Raw genomic sequence first — 19,918 nt, forward strand, 5'->3', positions numbered from 1 at the left:
GCCTTTGCTCATCCTCGCTGCTTGAACTAATCCTGCCTGCTACGTGACCACACCAAATACCCGGCTGTAGGTCTGTAGAGCAAACCAAAGGAAAAGGGAGGGGGGAGCTCAACATGTGAATGAGCTATAAAGAGGCGTTTAACACTATTCTAAACGATACAATTATTTCATACTATTTTCATTTTTACACACTAGTATGTATAATGTCAATTACCCACTTTGCGTCTCTCAGCTATACAAAGATAAAACTACAATGACAAATGTAAACAAATCCAGACTGTGTTATGTTACTGTAAATTAAATTAACGTTACTAAATATGGAGACTGTAGATAAGGTGCATCACCAAGAAGTATTTTTTTTTCGTCTGCTACACAGCAACGTGTGCGAGAGAGGGAGATAAAGAGAGCCAGCCAGGGAACTGCGAGGGTGGTGGTGGTAGGGAGAGTCAGGGAGCTGCTTTCAGCACCACGCGAGTGGACAGCGCCACACAGGCGGCCAACTGCTGCATCTACAACCTGCACCATTCAACAGGACAAATATCACCATGCTCGACGCACTGTTTAGTTGCGGTAACTGGTACTGCAGCCGTGCTCGCTAAAATGTTATGATTAGTCTTTTAAACTAACTTTAGGGGAAACATTCATCGCTATCAGGTAAAAAGTCAAAACATCAAGATAATGTGTACACTAATAGGTCACAACATTAGGTACATCTGCTCAATCCATTTGCAATCCATGAACTGCAACATTAATTTAAAAAATGTAGATCAACATTTGCATTATTGTGGTAGTTCAATGTAAAATAAAAGTAGTCTCATTGGACAACTGAGGTGGCATTATGGAACGTGTTACAATGCAAACGACAAAGAAAATCGTGTTTTGTAAATAGATATTAATAGAAGTGAACCCTAACTTAGCATTAATATCTTAGTAAAGACAGAGACCTTAATACAGCTTTTGTTTTCAATTTTACATCTGGTATACCTAATAAGGTTTGTGCATTTTCGACACACACACTTGTTCAATATTCTTTTATTGAACCTGGAGAGATACATGTTGTAGACTGATTGTTGCCCCACATGGGAGGGAAACACAAGAGGAAGAGTGCAAGAATCAGCTTAGCTGTACTTTGTAGGACAAACAGTGCTAAGGGATAATAAGAATATGCAGAATTTCAATTACTATTGCACCTATTCTGTATCTTGATTACTTACAATATAGCGGATGTACCTACAAGATAGCGTCTGTAGGATTTAAAACCATGCAGAAGGAGGAAAATACAATGCACTTCATCAAAACAGTTTATCATTTGAATAATAATTATTTGTGTTACTATTGAGTATTGCGTTGTGCTGTCCACCGTAATTGCGGCATAAACGCAGGTTTTAAAAAATACATTCAGAGCTTCTCAAATGAGATGTCTTATCACAGCTTCGCAACATTTTCATCAGCAAGCATTGATGCTCATTGATGAAAATTATTAGAAGGATCATGCAGATGGTACTGGTTAGTAAAATGATCCAAAACAACTTGTTAAGTGCTGCATCTTTTATGCTGTCATTCACACAAGTGTCTTTTGACAAACATAAAATTAAGTGAGTAATATTTGATATTATGAGAGGACATGTGCTGCAGACATTGCATCTACAGTATGCGGGAACCTTGCTATTTATTAATAATGGAAATCAGGGGTGGAGGCTCGGTGTCACACTGGGTAGCACGTCCGCCTCACAGTTAGGAGGGTGCGGGTTCGATTCCACCTCCGGCCCTCCCTGTGTGGAGTTTGCATGTTCTCCCCGGGCCCGCATGGGTTTTCTCCGGGCACTCAGGTTTCCTCCCACATCCCAAAAACATGCTTGGTAGGCCGATTGAAGACTCCAAATTGTCCCTAGGTATGAGTGTGAGTGCAAATGGTTGTTTGTCTCTGTGTGCCCTGCGATTGGCTGGCAACCGGTGCAGGGTGTCCCCCGCCTACTGCCCGATGACGGCTGGGATAGGCTCCAGCATGCCCGCGATCCCCGTGGGGACTAAGCGGTTCAGAAAATGGATGAATGGATGGAAATCAGGGGTCAACAGCAGGTAGCAGCCCGCCCAAGGACTACATGAGTAGCCCGTGAGCTGGTTCTAAAAATAGTTCATCATGGGACAATGTGATTGTCTGTTAGTGTTGTAGAAGCGACGGTTTGAAAATGTAAACACTGGCAGTTTCATGGAAATAAAGTGTTGTATATTGATAGGTTTCCTAAACATTGTGAAATATCATTAACTTGATCATTGCCTTCATATAATCATATAACAAGTAAAAAGGTTGGTGACCTCTGATGTAAATTTTGCAAGTTCTATATCACCGCCTTTAAAGTCTCTCACAGTGGTTACTGATGACTTGAAAACCTTGTTGAGTACAGTTTTGATGGTTTCTAAACAGAACCCGTTTTAATATGTATGGCATATTGTGGTGTCTGTTGCATTTCATCACTGCTTGAACAAAACATGAAAACGGCTGATCGCTGTTTAAGTGTCATGAAATATTTGTGAAGGATGTGAACAGATGTGTCAGCCAAAGTGGAAATTCAGAATAAATATGCTGCTGAAGTATGTATACAATTATCTACAGTAGATGTTGATGTGTCCATACTTTGTTTCTTTATGTGCTGCATAATCGTGTGATAAATAAAGAGAAAGACTTTCTTACCTTATTTGATGAGAGATGGTTGAACAGGAGTGAAGGGTGCAGGGATGGGCAGTAGTCGCCAAGAGGAGACATGAAAAAGAAAAAAAGACAAGAGAGAAGAGATATTGGTCAGACTTGTCATCAAAATAGTAATGCTGGACTTGGTAAGCTTGACAACCAACATACTTACCATGTGATTCACACAAACGTGTGTCGTCATATGTGTGTGTTCAGCATGAGGTTAGTTTTATTACAAATGTTGTCAAGTGGATTGCAAAAGTTATTTGTGCTCTTGGTGACACCAATGTGCTTCCATTTCTATCAATATTTGATATAATGAACTTGATATAAAGATTAACAGGCAAAAATGCCAATTAACAACACTGTATTCAACTGCAAACTAATACACATTATTTAATGGAATACAACTCTTGGCGTGATTAAAATATATTAAATGAATAATAAAAAGCACAGCCACATGCAAACAGTAGTACTACTCCAGTACTAATGCATCATTGTGTTGTTTTTTTAAAAGGGAAAATATAATCAGATGATAAAAATAATCTTGTACAGAAATATAGATACCCTGTTGTGACCAAACACAAAATAATGCTCATCACGACAATCAAAGTGAACATGTAAACAAATTACACACTCAGACATGTTCCAAGCACATCGTCATCCTGCGACGGTGGCTCACAAAATCAGTTCCATGAACCGACAGCAGAGGGCCTCGAGGCGATGGCCAGTAAGAAATGTTTTATTAATGACATTGCTCACATGCCAATCAGTGCTGACTGCCTTTTGTGCATGGGAGACAAAACCAAACAAAAACAACAAAGCAATATAACTAAACGTCATACTTTGCAATAGTGTGTGCAAAACAAATACATTGAGATGTAAATATGTTATTGTAAGATAAACTATACACATTAAACGTTTTCACTGCAAACATCTCCAGGCAACTTAATCACTGAGGTTTGATGGAACTAGGACAAACTACCCAAATAGGGCAGCTACAGCATCACTTGACAAATCTGAAAAAAAAAAAAAGAAGCCATGATCACCCTCCCCCTTCCATCATCCTCCTGGTTATCAGCCAGCCACCCCCTACTGTTGTGAGAATGCTGCACCTCCCTGCCCCAAACAGGGGTGCCTGCGGTCCTCTTAATCTAGGCATCCTGCACACACACAAGGGCTGCCACTGCTGCTCACCCCTACTGCTCAAAATGGTAAAGCCCTGCCAGTGAGTCAGCTTGTTGCCATGGTAACACATTCAACCTCTTGCATCCCACCCTGTTTCCTATACTGGCTGGCAAACATGGCAGAGATGAGAAAAACAATAAGGCAAATAATAATTGCCCTGGACAATGTGTGTGTCCTTCAAGACTAAAAAAAGATAATCAACTATTACAGGAGAAAACTGGCATAAATGTAATTCTCACAAAACCCAGTCATCTGCATTAAGCATGAAATGGCAACATATGGCGTTTTGTGTGTTTTACTCGACAAAATAGATGTCTCATCGAGCAATCTCCCCTTCTCTCCCTTCCTCTTTGCTGCAGTGTGGTGCAGCTGGAGCGGGGGAGGGGTGGATGCAGAAAAGCAGATCAGGAGCACAAGAGGAAGGAAGGAAGTCTAGAGTGCTGAATGCACAGTGGCCATCCTTTACATTAAGATGGAGTGTAACCACCATCATCCAATCACTCGTGTGACCTTCTAAATTCTCAATAACACATTTGATCCTATTTGTCACGTTAATGCTGAAGATGACTGAAATCTGCCGGTATAATATTCAGCATACCATAACAAATGTTGCCTCCTATTCAGAATAAAACATGCCTGACAGCTAAGTAGAATCAAAGAATACCATTGTGTCAAATTAGAGTTATAAAATTAGATTTGGCATATAGGAGTGTCTGTGTTCTTAACACAACTTGACTAGTGTCCTACATCACACTGCCCTGGCTAATCTTGAATGTAATCCTTTGCAGTGGGTCCACTCTATACAAATCTATAGCATCTACTCACCATCCCTGTACACAATAATAACCTTTGCTACCTTCTCAGTGGGGTGCTACCCTACTGCAAATTAAAATTTAGTAAACATTGTTATTATCACTTCTTTTTGGTGTTGGCGTATCAAAATTTAGCAAAAAACCTTGACACAAAAACTGAAAACTAAAGCCGGCATGCCACATGAAATATGCACAATGTCAGCATACAATGGCGGTATGGTAATGACCCTATTGTCACCGGGCATGAGCAGACTGTAAACAAACTCATATCAGCGCCAAGGACTGCACTCGAGTTATTTCCACACATTAGTTCTGCAGACTGCACTGATTAATTTATTAGTATGTCATAACAATAAAATAAAGCAAGGGACACAGCATGCAAACAAATTCTATATGCTCTTTAAACAAGTGGCAACAGAAAAGAGAAAATGAAGTACACTAGGTTTTAGGGGAAAGAAAAGCTAAACGTGATGCTTTCAACATGGATGACTCACTACCACACACAAGATTTTCCTACTTTTTTTTTTTTAAATCATACACTCATGTGGCAATACATAAATCAGGTGTACCAAGTTCAAAATCATGAAGCATGATGAATAATACCATCATAAACAGGTTTGAGAGCGTTCTGATAATTCTGTATATCAAACCTGACTGTATGAATTAAAAAAGATTACTAAGGAATAAATTCATTCAACTACAAAGTATACGAGTCTGAACTGCACACTCACTGTTCTTGATAATAATGAGATCCAATAGCTGAAATGCGTGACAAATGAATGCTCAGTTTTATTTACATTTAAAGCTGTACATGTTTTGTATTATGAACACTAGAACATGGCTTTCACACATGAAAATGAGCATTATCATTCATGTAACAACAGTTCCTGTATAACTTTTTAACTAGTTAGAGACCTTGAGCATTTATTCTGAGAATATGTGTCATAACAGCAATTTGAGCCATCATTGCACCACACAACACTTTGGGCATCATGTCCACGGAAGTAGCACACAGACATCTTGAAGGTGTTTTTGCCCAACACCTCACTTACAGCGTTTATGTGATGCCACATTCATCCTCCCTGCCCTAGTTTATACATCCACTCATATTTAGTTGCATAACCTCTCTCCCTCCATCCTATCTCTGTGCCTTTCAGTCCACCACTTGAAATATCTCACACAGCCAATCACAGAGTGGGCGGCCTAGTATAACTGTTGCCATGCACGCAACACATTTTCTCATTTCGACGCACAACGACGACCGCGGAGCAAAATGGCTGCCGCGCATCACAAACAAGCGCTGGATGGTGGACCACACGCCTCGTCCCCTCCCCCGCTGCCTCCCTCTGTCTGCCTCTCCATCACTCTGCTTTCACGTTGCTCAATTCCTCCAGAGTCAGCACTGAGTCTTCTGTATACAACCACGTTAAAACACGATTACATCACACTTTGCACTGTAAACTGCCATTAGCTGTGTCCATCCCTGGTCTTTTGTCACCATGTGGCTGCATAATGCATGCAAGGGAACTAGGTCACTGGAAAAGTAGTACACTGCATGCCTGCCTGTGTGTGAGGCATCAGTGGCAAGGTTTAGCAAGGATGGAAAGCTCGTTTCACTAGAGAATTTGTATTGATTTCAAATCTGATGACGATGCTCTCTGATAGGAACAAACATGTGATGCGCCTTCTGAGATCGAATATCTCTGGAAATTGTTACACATAAGAAAGAAAAAAAAAGGACCAAAGCTGGATGGATGTAACTGAGAAAATAAATACATAACTGATGTTCCCTTGCAATGCAAATACTACGATATGGCAACAGGCCGATTTAAGAGCACGTTTGACTCTAGAAAGACCCTTGAGCACCTGCTTTTCTCGTGCACGTAGTACACTTATCATGGTATTCTTATTTTGATGTAAAATGAATGAGCAACTGAAGTTTCTCCAGTTCACAAGTATTTATTCATCAATTAAGACTTATGCAAGTATGAATGTATTAAATTAGATTAGTTGTGAAAGCTTTACAAACAACAACAAATGAAAACCAGTATTCATTTACACAGACTACAGTATATTGATTAAGGAGATAGTGTACAAAATTGAGAAGAGCAACGGGACAGAGAGGAGGGGTATATGCATGCATTAGCAGGACAATGCAGCAAATGAGCACTAATTAAATCAGATTAGGTCATTCACAATGCAATACATTGTTTTAATAAAAAAGAAAACTACTTTAGGGAGCTGTATTGACAATATCTGGAAGAAGAAAAATACACTTAAAGTTTTGGATGTTGAAGGAGCATCATAGTGATTTGAACACTTTTAGAAAGATGCCGCATTGATATTTTTTATATACCAGTCGTAAACACTACATATAAAGAAAGGTTGCAATACATTATTTAGGTTTAAGCAGGGCAAGTCCTCCAAGTACTGAGCTTGTGTTAAAAATAAAATGCAAATAAAGTCACTCTAGCAACCCTATGGCTGACACAAACATGAAAAAACAGGACACAACTTACTGACACTGGCCAATAAAAACAATGCCCAATATGTTGCACAAAATGCTTGAACGTAAAGTGCACCAGAAGTGATGTTTCATAAGACTGGTTGGTAAGCAGCATTTCAACAGGGGAAATGAATGATCGAATCTCACCTCTGCCACCAAAGTTTCTGCATCTGCTTTGGCCCTCAGTACTGTTCTACAATGGTCACCACTAAGGGTGTTTTGATTGAGTTGGTGGGAAAACATCAGGTCGCTCTTCCTGGAATCGGTAGTTCCGCATACATCATAGCTGAACGCTTGCTTCAATGTACCGGAGCCGTCTACGTCAGCGTAAAGGGGCGGGTAATAAGGAATCACCGGAAGATTGCCATTTGATTTGAAAAAAAGGCGCTCTTGACGCCACTTGTACACTTTGATGGATATGATGAGCAGCAAGCAGGTGATGAAGAGGAAGGAGACCACGGCCAGCGCCAAGACTAAGTAAAAGGTCAGCTTGTCATTATACTCCTTGTCGTGCATACTCAATTCAGTGAACTCTGAGAGCACCTCAGGAAAGCTGTCGGCCACCGCCACATTCACAATGACTGTGGCTGAACGAGAGGGCTGCCCGTTGTCTTCCACAACAACAGTCAGTCTTTGTTTGACAGGATCTTTATCAGTCACTTGGCGGACAGTTCGGATCTCTCCATTGTGGAGGCCCACTTCAAACAGTGCCCTGTCCGTGGCTTTGTGTACTTGATAGGAGAGCCAGGCGTTCTGGCCAGAGTCCACGTCCACGGCCACCACTTTGGTCACCAGATAGCCCGCGTCTGCCGAACGAGGCACCATTTCGGCCAGCAGCGAGCCGCCCGTCTGGACCGGGTACAGCACCTGAGGGGCGTTATCATTCTGGTCCTGGATCAGGATGCGAACGCTTGTGTTGCTACTAAGAGGGGGGGAGCCTCCATCCTGCGCTCTGACTCGGATGTAGAACTCTTTAGTTTGCTCATAGTCAAAAGAGCGCACAGCCAGTATCTCCCCAGTCTCTGCATTCACCGTAAAAAAAGAGGAAGCTGACATCCCGTTAAGTTTGACGTCTTCAAGGAAATAGGAAATGCGCGCATTGTTTCCAGAGTCTTTATCGTTGGCTTTGACGGCAAGAAGCGGCACGCCAGGGGCGTTATTTTCTGTCGTGGAGGCTGAATAAGATGCCTGTTGAAACACTGGTGCGTTATCATTTACATCTGATATTTTCAATTGGATAGTCTTGTTAGTCGAGCGGGGTGGGGTGCCCTCATCTATTGCTGTTATTGTTATGTTATATTCCGGTACAGTTTCTCGGTCTAAAACGTCATCAGACACCAAGCTGTAGAAATTAAGTGATGACAATTTGATTGTGAAGGGCAAATCTTGGCTAAGAAAACACTTAACTTCGCCATTTTTACCAGAGTCCAAGTCTTTAATATTTAGCATGGCTATTGTTGTTTCTAGGGGCGAATCCTCTGGTATTGGATTGGACAATGAAAGGATGCTTATGACAGGTGCATTGTCATTTAAATCACCCACTTCGATGAACACCTTACACGTATCCCGCAGCCCCCCTTTATCTGTTGCCTCGACGTCTATTTCATACTGTTTGACTTTTTCGTAATTGAGCTCACCCATCACGGAGATTTCCCCCGTATTTTCGTGGATGTTAAACATAGACGAGGTCACCTCGCTGTTCTGCGAGAATGAATATACTACCTCCCCATTTGTTCCTTTATCTGCATCGGTTGCAGTAACTTGTAAAATAATCGTTCCTCTCGGTGCGTTTTCAGGTACAGATACTCTGTAACGAGGTTGTCCGAAAACTGGTGCATTGTCATTATTATCCAATACAATGACGTTTATTTTTACAGAGCTTGATTTGGGAGGGTCGCCGCCATCATATGCCGTGAGAGTCAATTTATGCGCCTCCTGAATTTCTCTGTCCAATAAAGCATCAAGTATCATTTCTGCATATTTGGTGCCATCAGGGCGAGCAAGTATATTTAATTTAAAATGATCTGTGGGGCTAAGCTTATACGTATGCAGAGTATTGGCGCCTACGTCTGGATCTTTGGCACTATCGAGTGAAAAACGAGCCCCCTTAACAGCAGATTCACTGATTTCAAAACTCATTTCTCTCTTCGAAAAAACGGGAGCGTTATCATTTATGTCAAGAATTTCTACATCGACATGATGGAGCTCCATGGGGTTATTTAGGATGATTTGGAAATGCAGAGAGCAAGGAGACACTTGGCCGCATCTCTCCTCTCTGTCTATTCTCTGCTTAATTTCAAGCGTTCCTTTGTCCAAATTGAGAGCAATGTACTCACTGCTGTCCTCTGTAAATATTGTGGCACGCCCGGATTTCAGTCTCTTCATATCCAAACCGAGATCTCGCACGATATTCCCAACAATAGATCCGATAGTCATTTCCTCGGGTATGGAATAACGAGCGTGAGCGACGGCCACATCCGCGAAAAACAGGCAGAAAAAAAGCAGCTTCCAAAAGAAAATCAAAATCCCCAACATCGTATTTTTTTATCCTTATACCAATGAAGTGGATCGAGTTTGTGGGTAAAGAAAGGAGCGGTTCTGTCGAGGCGTCTTTGGACGACACAAAATGAGACTGACTGAAACATGCAGCCTCTCACTCAGATGTTTTTCCACTTCTTATCCCTACATTGACCTAGAGCGGCACCTAGAGACCAAAAGAGGGATTTCACTTCTTGGACAGCATTTAAATGCATGTCGCTACAAAAATGTGTCATTCAAGAGAACAGTGGCGAATATTTGACATTCAAATATTTCAAGTTCTCAAGGAGAGTCAAGTTTGTTCATGATGTCATTCACCCACCCCACAGTTAAGATCTTGAACAAAATCATGATCTCATACATTTTAGATTGTCAGAGAAATGATAAAATGGATATAAGTTTGGATAATATAATAGAGACATCAGTAATGCAAGTGGGAGAAACAAAAGATGAAAAGAAGGTGCGTTGCTCTCCGCCGTCCTGAAACAAGTGACTCGTAAACCCAACAACACCACACACTTAAAAGACCAAGAAGGCAGAATATCTTCCTCAAAAATAAAATCCACAATCAAGGAGCCCCTAAATTTAAACAGAGGAGGTTTGGAATAAAGTCAAGTGTCAATCAAAGCTACCATTCAAGAACAGGATTGCCAGATCAGATTTTGCTACAAACAAATGCCTTCAATGTTATAGAATATAATTATTTGAACAGACTCAACCATGGTGACGTTTTAGAATGATGCACAAAGGGAAGCAAGGAGAAGTAAAGTTACAGCTCATTTTTCAAAGCATATGGCACCACGTTTTAAAAAGCAATACATTGAACTGCATTAAGATGTGTCAAATATGTTGGAGATATAATATACATATATGGATATAATAATAAAGTATTGTCATTGTGCAAATTGATATATATACACTAATGCATTACCAATAACAAAGTCTAACCTCTATAGGAGAATCAGGTTCGTCCAGGATGTTCTTTTCACTGTGCATCTTCTGCATTGTCCCTGTAAAATGGGGATCCATTGCCATCACATTGTGACTAGCAGCTCTGTCCAATTTACAGTCACTTTTTCTGGAGTCAGTGGTCCTGCACACCTCATAATTGTACATGTGCGGGAGGGTCCCTGTCCCCAAAGTATCCGAGTACCGTGGTGGATAGTACGGAATGACGGGCAGGTTGGAGTGGTACAGGACGCGAGACTGTCTCCACCTGTACACTTTGACTGCTATGATGAGCAGCAAGCAGGTGATGAAGAGGAAGGAGACCACAGCCAACGCCAAGACTAAGTAAAAAGTCAGCTTGTCATTGTACTCCTTGTCGTGCATACTCAAGTCTGTGAACTCCGAGAGCACCTCAGGGAAGCTGTCGGCCACCGCCACGTTCACAATGACTGTGGCTGAACGAGAGGGCTGCCCGTTGTCCTCCACCACAACAGTCAGTCTTTGTTTGACAGCATCTTTATCAGTCACTTGGCGGACTGTTCGGATTTCCCCATTGTGGAGGCCCACTTCAAACAGCGCCCTGTCTGTGGCTTTGTGCACTTGATAGGAGAGCCAGGCGTTCTGGCCAGAGTCCACGTCCACGGCCACCACTTTGGTCACCAGATAGCCCACGTCTGCCGAACGAGGCACCATTTCGGCCAGCAGCGCGCCGCCCGTCTGCACCGGGTACAGCACTTGAGGGGCATTGTCGTTCTGGTCCTGGATCAGGATGCGAACGCTCACGTTGCTACTAAGAGGAGGGGAACCTCCATCCTGTGCTCTGACAAGGAAGTGGAACTCTTTCAATTGCTCATAGTCAAAAGAGCGCACTGCATGGATGACTCCACTCTCAGCACTAACAGACACATATGAGGAGACAGGCACTCCGTTAACTGAGGAGTCCTCCAGGATGTACGAAAGACGAGCATTCTGGTTCCAGTCAGCATCACTGGCTTTTACAGTGAATACAGAGAGACCTGGTGTGTTGTTTTCCACAATGTATGCCTCATATGAGCTCCTCTCAAAGACAGGCATGTTGTCGTTCACATCTGAGATGTGCAAGCTGAGCGTGATACTGGTGGAGAGAGAGGGCACGCCCTCATCAGAGCACGTCACTGTGATATTATATTCACACGACCTCTCTCTGTCCAAATCACCGTCTGCTACAATACTGTAAAAACTACTTGTAGATGTTACTTTAAAAGGTATATTATCATCAATACTACAACTTACGCTACCATTTTCTTCATAATCTGGATCATTTACACTCATTACTGCTATCACTGTATTGGCAGGCAAATCCTCCTCTACTGACGTGGATGACGAAATCATTTTAATAATAGGACTATTGTCATTTACATCGGTCACATCAATAATCACCTTGCTGGAATCATACAGACCTCCACGATCAACTGCCTCTATATCAATCTCATATTTCTGTGCCTTTTCATAATCTATAGGGCCTTTCAAAATGAATTTTCCATCATCAGTAATGTGAAATAATTTGGAAATGCTGCTCATGCTGTTTCCAATCACATAGCTCACTTCCCCATTAGAGCCTTTGTCTGCGTCGGAAGCACTGACTTCAGTTATGAGTGTTCCTGAGGGAGAATTTTCCTTGAGGCTCGCTTTGTAAACATTTTGTGTGAAAACTGGAGCATTATCATTTGCATCTAACACTTGAATTTGAATCTGCATTGTCCCTGACCTCTGTGGCTCTCCTCCATCATGCGCTGTTAAGAACAATGTTAGAAAATCTTCCTTTTCTCTGTCTAAGGGCTTCTGTAAAATCATTTCCACTTTCTTACCGCCGTCAGACTGTCTGTGTAATTTGAGCATAAAATTATCATTAGGCTTAAGCGAGTAGCTCTGAAGCCCGTTCAAACCTATGTCGTGGTCTATTGCTTTATCTAACATGAATTTAGAGCCCACAACAGCCAATTCGCTGATCTCCAACAACCTACCTTGCTTTTCAAAAACCGGATCATTGTCATTAATATCCGTGATCTCAACAGTCACGGGTAATATTTCTATCGGCTGCTCCAGCGCTATCTGAAAATGCAACGCACAAGGCGTTGTCTGGCCACAAACGGCTTCTCGATCTATTCTCTCCTTAATAAGCAGCACGCCTTTCCCCTTGTCTAGCTGGACGTAATCAGCGCTGTCTCCCGTGTGGATGCGAGCTCTGCCCGATTGTAAGCGTTTAACATCTAGTCCCAAATCCTGTGCTATGTTCCCGATGAAGGATCCTTTGGCCATCTCCTCGGGTATAGAGTAGCTGATATGTCCGAGCACGGCTGCAAAGCAGAGCACGCAGACAAAAAATTCCGCTTGCCGTCTCATTGTTCAACAAGATGACTCCAGCGAATCTTTGAACGACAATCCTCTTTCCTCGTATGCAATGCAAGCAAAAATGCAACAACTCAAAACATCAATGTAATAAAAATGTGCCGTGAAAATATTCCAAGTGTAGTATTCCGTCCACCGTGCGTCGTGCGATACGTTTCTATGTCCTTGCTCGACTGAGCGAGCACAGGAGATGTGCTTGTGTAAACGTAGTCTTTAAAATTAGACAAAGGGCAACAGCGGCCCGAGGAGTTCACACCATGCAACTACACATAGTTAAGACAATTCTTTTTAACCACACTTATTCTTTGAATTCCCACCACGAAAAATGAAATATATATGGAAATAAGCATAGTATTGTTAGAGAAAACATAACTGGTACTCATAGGGTAAATTATGATCAAAACAAACTATTGTTTTCATAACAAAAACAAAACTAACAAAAATAACACTGCCTGGAATGTGGAAAGAATAGAAAGCATTTCCTAGGCACTGAGTGGAGGCGGGGGGAAAAGAGGCTATTTGTCGCTCTCCATAGTACTGAAATAGGATGCAACCCACAGTACTGCCTCGAAGAGAGGAAACAAAATAGTGGCATTTAAAATATTCAAACCTCTAAAGGAGAATCAGGTTCGTCCAGGATGCTCTTTTCACTGCGCATCTTCTGCATCGTCGCTGCAAAGTGGGGATCCATTGCTAGCACGTTGTGACTTGCAGTTCTGTCCATTTTACAGTCACTTTTTCTGGAGTCAGTGGTCCTGCACACCTCATAATTGTACACGTGCGGGAGGGTTCCAGTCCCCAAAGTATCCGAGTACCGAGGTGGATAGTACGGGATGACGGGCAGGTTGGAGTGGTACAGGACGCGAGATCGTTTCCACCTGTACACTTTGACTGCTATGATGAGCAGCAAGCAGGTGATGAAGAGAAAGGAGACCACAGCCAGCGCCAAGACTAAGTAAAAAGTCAGCTTGTCATTGTACTCCTTGTCGTGCATACTCAAGTCTGTGAACTCTGAGAGCACCTCAGGGAAGCTGTCGGCCACCGCCACGTTCACAATGACTGTGGCTGAACGAGAGGGCTGCCCGTTGTCCTCCACCACAACAGTCAGTCTTTGTTTGACAGCATCTTTATCAGTCACTTGGCGGACTGTTCGGATTTCCCCATTGTGGAGGCCCACTTCAAACAGCGCCCTGTCTGTGGCTTTGTGCACTTGATAGGAGAGCCAGGCGTTCTGGCCAGAGTCCACGTCCACGGCCACCACTTTGGTCACCAGATAGCCCACGTCTGCCGAACGAGGCACCATTTCGGCCAGCAGCGCGCCGCCCGTCTGCACCGGGTACAGCACTTGAGGGGCATTGTCGTTCTGGTCCTGGATCAGGATGCGAATGCTCACATTGCTACTAAGAGGAGGGGAGCCTCCATCCTGTGCTCTGACAAGGAAGTGGAACTCTTTTAGTTGCTCATAGTCAAAAGAGCGCACGGCGTGGATGACTCCACTCTCAGCACTAACAGACACGTATGAGGAGACTGGGACTCCGTTAACTGAGGAGTCCTCCAGGATGTAAGAAAGACGAGCATTCTGGTTCCAGTCAGCGTCATGGGCATTTACTGTGAATACAGATAGACCTGGTTTGTTGTTTTCTACAATGAAGGCATCATATGAGGACCTCTCAAAGACAGGTGGGTTGTCATTCACATCTGAGATGTGTAAACTGAGAGTGATGCTACTGGAGAGGGAGGGCAGTCCATCATCCGAGCACGTCACTGTGATATTATACTCAGATGCAGATTCTCTATCCAAGGCTAACTCTGTTACTAAACTATAAAATCCATTCAGTGTGCTTTTTATTTTAAATGGAATGTCATTATTAATGTGACATCTGACATCTCCATTGCTGCCAGAGTCAGGATCACTAACACTTAACATAGTGACAACAGTATTCTCTGCAGAGTCCTCTGAGATGGAATCTGACTTGGAGAGTATTTTTATATGAGGACTGTTGTCATTTACATCAATGACATCAATCAGAATCTTACTTGAGTCAGACAGTCCTCCATTATCTACAGCTTCAATGTCTATTTCTAATACTTTTGCTCTCTCATAATCAATGTCACCAGTTAACTTAACTACTCCAGTTATACTATTGAGCTCAAAAAGATCTGATAATCTGAGCTTGTTTTTTGATATTACATAAGATATTTGTCCATTTGGGCCACTGTCCTTGTCTGAAGCGCTAACATTTATAACACTGGTACCTTTAGGTGCATTTTCACTAATAGTTGCCTTGTATAAAGTCTTCGTAAACACAGGGGCGTTATCATTTGCATCTAATACATGAACAATAATCTGCATTGTTCCTGAACTGCGCGGTTGTCCGCCGTCAAAGGCTGTTAATAACAAAACATTTTTTTCCTGTTGCTCTCGATCCAGAGACTTCTGTAATATCATCTCCACCTTTTTACGCCCGTCTGCTTGATTTTCTAATTTTAGCTGAAAATTATTGGTTGGACTGAGCGAGTAGCTTTGCAGCCCATTTGCACCGATATCAGCGTCAATGGCTTTCTCCAGCACAAATTTAGAGCCGATGATGGCCGACTCGCTGATTTCAAAACGTTTGCGGCTGGATTCAAAGCTAGGTGCATTGTCGTTTATGTCTGTGATTTCAATAGTGATGCGAAACATTTCCATGGGATTTTCCAAAATCAACTGCAAATGCAAAGCACAGAGCGTCGTCTCACCGCACAGCGTCTCTCTGTCTATCCTCTCCTGCACAAGGAGGAGCCCTCTTTCTTTATCCAGCGCGATATATTCCGCACTGTCCCCAGAATGAATGCGAGCTCGACCGGATTTCAACCTTTTCAGGTCCAAACCTAAATCTTGAGCCACGTTTGACACTAAAGAGCCTTTCTCCATTTCCTCCGGGATCGAGTAGCTGACTTGTCCAAACACGGAGGGTGAAGAAAGAACCACTACGAACAACAGCAGGACTCGTTGCAGCGTCATCGTTTTAAATAAAAATTCCACGAATCTCATAAATCCAATAAATAAAAAACTCCGTGTAAATCCAGTTTAAAGACGAAGAAGATGGACAACAGCCATCCACGTCCACGGTTAGCGAGTAGTGTCTGGAAATGCCTGCTTTATTCTCGAAAGCGTCATTGTGTAAAAGGGAGTGACTGAAGCCCTGTCGTAGACTGCCACACTCTGGCCACAAGCGGCCTCTTCTGTTCTGCACGTAACAACAAAGTCTCGCACATATTAAACGAAAGTAAACTAGAAATGTCAAAACATTACTTTTGCTCCATCTCCTTGAAATAATGTATATTCAATGTACTTGCAAACTTAGCAATGAGGCTTTATGAGTTTCAATAACATCTTTACAAACAGAAATACGAAATTCACCAGTGGGCTTGCCGTTCCATGTAGTATACTTACTGTACAGGACTCATTAATTATTATTATTATTATTATTTGATGTTGATGATTATTTTTTTATTGTTATAATGAGAATGATTAAACAACTGTAAAATATAGTTTATGCAGGATTAGTCACAAAACCGTGAACAATGTGTTGTAGGCTACTCTATTATTCCAAACCGGCAGTTATGAAATTCATAAGATACCATTTACATTAATTGATTGTTATTTTGATATTCAATAATTGTGATCAGACTTCCTGTAGTGCCACTGGATAAAACAGATACGATTATGTATATAATTGAAATGTCATCTTATTGTTGTTAAAGTGCGTATCATTTTGTATGTTTTTTTTTAAGTTGCAGAAAACATGGCCAGAATTGATAATTGAAACACAGCACTTAATTTAGCTCAACAGTCACAGCATGGAACTACATCTTGTCCAAGGTAACCCTGTTCAACAATTGCAACTGTGAAGGTCCTTATTTAAAAAAAAAAAAAGTGACCAACCTCTAGAGGAGAGTCAGGGTTGTCGCTCTCCATAGTACTGAAATAGGATGTGACCCACAGTTCTGACTCGAAGAGGGGAAACACAAAATAGTGGCATTTAAAATATTCAAACCTCTAAAGGAGAATCAGGTTCATCCAGGATGCTCTTTTCACTGCGCATCTTCTGCATCGTCGCTGCAAAGTGGGGATCCATTGCTAGCACGTTGTGGCTTGCAGTTCTGTCCATTTTACAGTCACTTTTTCTGGAGTCAGTGGTCCTGCACACCTCATAATTGTACACGTGCGGGAGGGTCCCAGTCCCCAAAGTATCCGAGTACCGAGGTGGATAGTACGGAATGACGGGCAGGTTGGAGTGGTACAGGACGCGAGACTGTCTCCACCTGTACACTTTGACAGCTATGATGAGCAGCAAGGAGGTGATGAAGAGGAAGGAGACCACAGCCAGCGCCAAGACTAAGTAAAAAGTCAGCTTGTCATTGTACTCCTTGTCGTGCATGCTCAAGTCAGTGAACTCTGCGAGCACCTCAGGGAAGCTGTCGGCCACCGCCACGTTCACAATGACTGTGGCTGAACGAGAGGGCTGCCCGTTGTCCTCCACCACAACAGTCAGTCTTTGTTTGACAGCATCTTTATCAGTCACTTGGCGGACAGTTCGGATTTCCCCATTGTGGAGGCCCACTTCAAACAGCGCCCTGTCCGTGGCTTTGTGTACTTGATAGGAGAGCCAGGCGTTCTGGCCAGAGTCCACGTCCACGGCCACCACTTTAGTCACTAGATAGCCCACGTCTGCCGAACGAGGCACCATTTCGGCCAGCAGTGGGCCGCTCGTCTGCACCGGGTACAACACCTGAGGGGCGTTGTCGTTCTGGTCCTGGATCAGGATGCGAACGCTCGCGTTGCTGCTAAGAGGAGGAGAGCCCCCATCCTGCGCTCTGACACGGAAGTGAAACTCTTTCAGTTGCTCATAGTCAAAAGAGCGCACTGCATGGATAACTCCACTTTCAGCATTAACGGACACATATGAGGAGACAGGCACTCCGTTTACTGAGGAGTCCTCCAGGATGTACGAAAGACGAGCATTCTGGTTCCAGTCAAGATCACTGGCTTTTACAGTGAATACGGAGAGACCTGGTGTGTTGTTTTCCACAATGTAGGCCTCATATGAGCTCCTCTCAAAGACAGGCGCGTTGTCATTCACATCTGAGATGTGCAAGCTGAGTGTGACACTGCTGGAGAGAGAGGGCACCCCCTCATCAAAGCACGTCACTGTGATATTATACTCAGCTGACCTTTCTCTGTCTAAATCACCTTCTGTCACTAAACTGTAGAAATTACTATCAGTTGACTTGAGAAGGAAGGGACTATTCTGATTTATTCTGCATTCTACTTTGCCATTTTCACCATCATCTTGGTCTTGAACGTTAATTATCGTTACAACAGTTTCACTCCTGACATCTTCAAATATGACATTTGTCTTTGACATGACACTGATCAGCGGGCTGTTATCATTCACATCCACAATGTCAACTACAACCTTGCAACTGTCTGTTAGTCCCCCATCATCACTTGCACGCACATTAATTTGATAGTTGCGAGCTTTTTCGTAATCTATATTCCCTATTAGAGTGACCTCACCATTATCTTCATTTATATTAAACAAATGCTTTACATCATCCATTTTGTGTCTGATTGAATATTTTATTTTCCCATTTGCTCCGTGATCAGCATCCGACGCGCTTACTACAGTCACGGCGGTGCCTTTAGGTGTATTTTCTGCAACTGTAGCTTTGTATACGGGCTTTGTGAAAACGGGTGCGTTATCATTGGCGTCTAATACAGTGATAAGAATCTGCATTGTGCCCGACTTCTGCGGCTCTCCACCATCCACCGCCGTCAACACGAGATGCAAATGTTCCCTTTTCTCTCTATCAAGAGCCTGCTTCAACACCATCTCAACACCGCGGGAGCCGTCTGCTTGATTGTGAAATTTTAACTCAAAATTATCAGACGGCTGGAGGAGATACGTTTGGAGACCATTTATTCCAACGTCGAGATCCACAGCCTGCTCTAAATCAAATTTCGATCCTATAACGGCAGATTCGCTTATTTTGAATTTAATGTCACTTTTCTCGAAGGCGGGGGCGTTGTCATTGATGTCGACAACCTTCGCTATTATTTTGTAAAATTCTATGGGGCTCTCTAAAATCATCTGGAAGTGCAATGCGCACGGCATAGACTGTGCACAAAGCGCCTCTCTGTCGATTCGCTCCTTGATGAGGAGGACGCCCCTGTCTTTATTCAGCTCGATGTATTGCTTGCTATCACCAAAATAAACACGAGCACTGCGCGACTTCAGATTTTCCACGCCAATAGCCAAATCCTCGGCTATATTTCCCACGAACGAGCCGACGTGCATTTCCTCATCAATGGAATAGTTGATTTGTCCGAATGTAGCACTGATGAATAGGAGCGAGGTGAAAAGCGTTACTTGCCGTCTCATTGTTCTCCTTTCCCTCATGTTCAAAATAGAAAATCACAATTGGGCAGCATTAATAAAAATAAGATGAAAATCCCACTAATGAGAAAAGCAGATCTGGGGGTAATTCATCCAAAAAGGTCAGAAAATAGTTCCAACTAGAAATACGCTCCAGTCCAGACAGCCTCTCGTATGGTTTGCCTTCCCCCTTACGTATTAAGTAAGATGTACAGGACGCACCCCGACCGTATAAGGCACATCATGGACAATAGCGTCCCTGCGAGTTCAAAATGGAAACTGCAGGACGAGTGGTACAAAATGAATAGATGATTACAACAACAAAGCTGCATTTATAGTAACCGAAATGATCCGCGAATCCAAATTGACCACGAAAACATGACAGTAAACAGATAAAGTGTTTGACCTATCCATACTAATTAAATAA

General features: G+C 42.8%; 1 protein-coding gene across 37 annotated transcripts in view; it reads right to left on the reverse strand.

The window, feature by feature from the left end:
* LOC133154375 (protocadherin gamma-C5-like) overlaps positions 1–19,918 on the reverse strand; it is a 211,091-nt gene that overhangs the window by 35,471 nt on the left and 155,702 nt on the right. Inside the window, exon 1 of one of the 37 annotated variants that reach the window (XM_061279214.1) lies at positions 17,110–19,692. The exons of 33 other annotated variants lie outside the window; for them this stretch is intronic. In XM_061279214.1, the coding sequence (XP_061135198.1) occupies positions 17,110–19,515 (2,406 nt within the window). In that variant the 5' untranslated portion in view covers positions 19,516–19,692. Of the gene's footprint in view, positions 1–7,342; positions 10,107–10,681; positions 13,347–13,679; positions 16,496–17,109; positions 19,693–19,918 lie in introns of those variants that run through there. 3 more of the 37 variants (XM_061279155.1, XM_061279310.1, XM_061279280.1) reach the window with 3 other exon arrangements.

The sequence above is a fragment of the Syngnathus typhle genome, linkage group LG1 (genome assembly GCF_033458585.1).
Source record: "Syngnathus typhle isolate RoL2023-S1 ecotype Sweden linkage group LG1, RoL_Styp_1.0, whole genome shotgun sequence".
Classification (NCBI taxonomy): Eukaryota; Metazoa; Chordata; class Actinopteri; order Syngnathiformes; family Syngnathidae; genus Syngnathus; species Syngnathus typhle.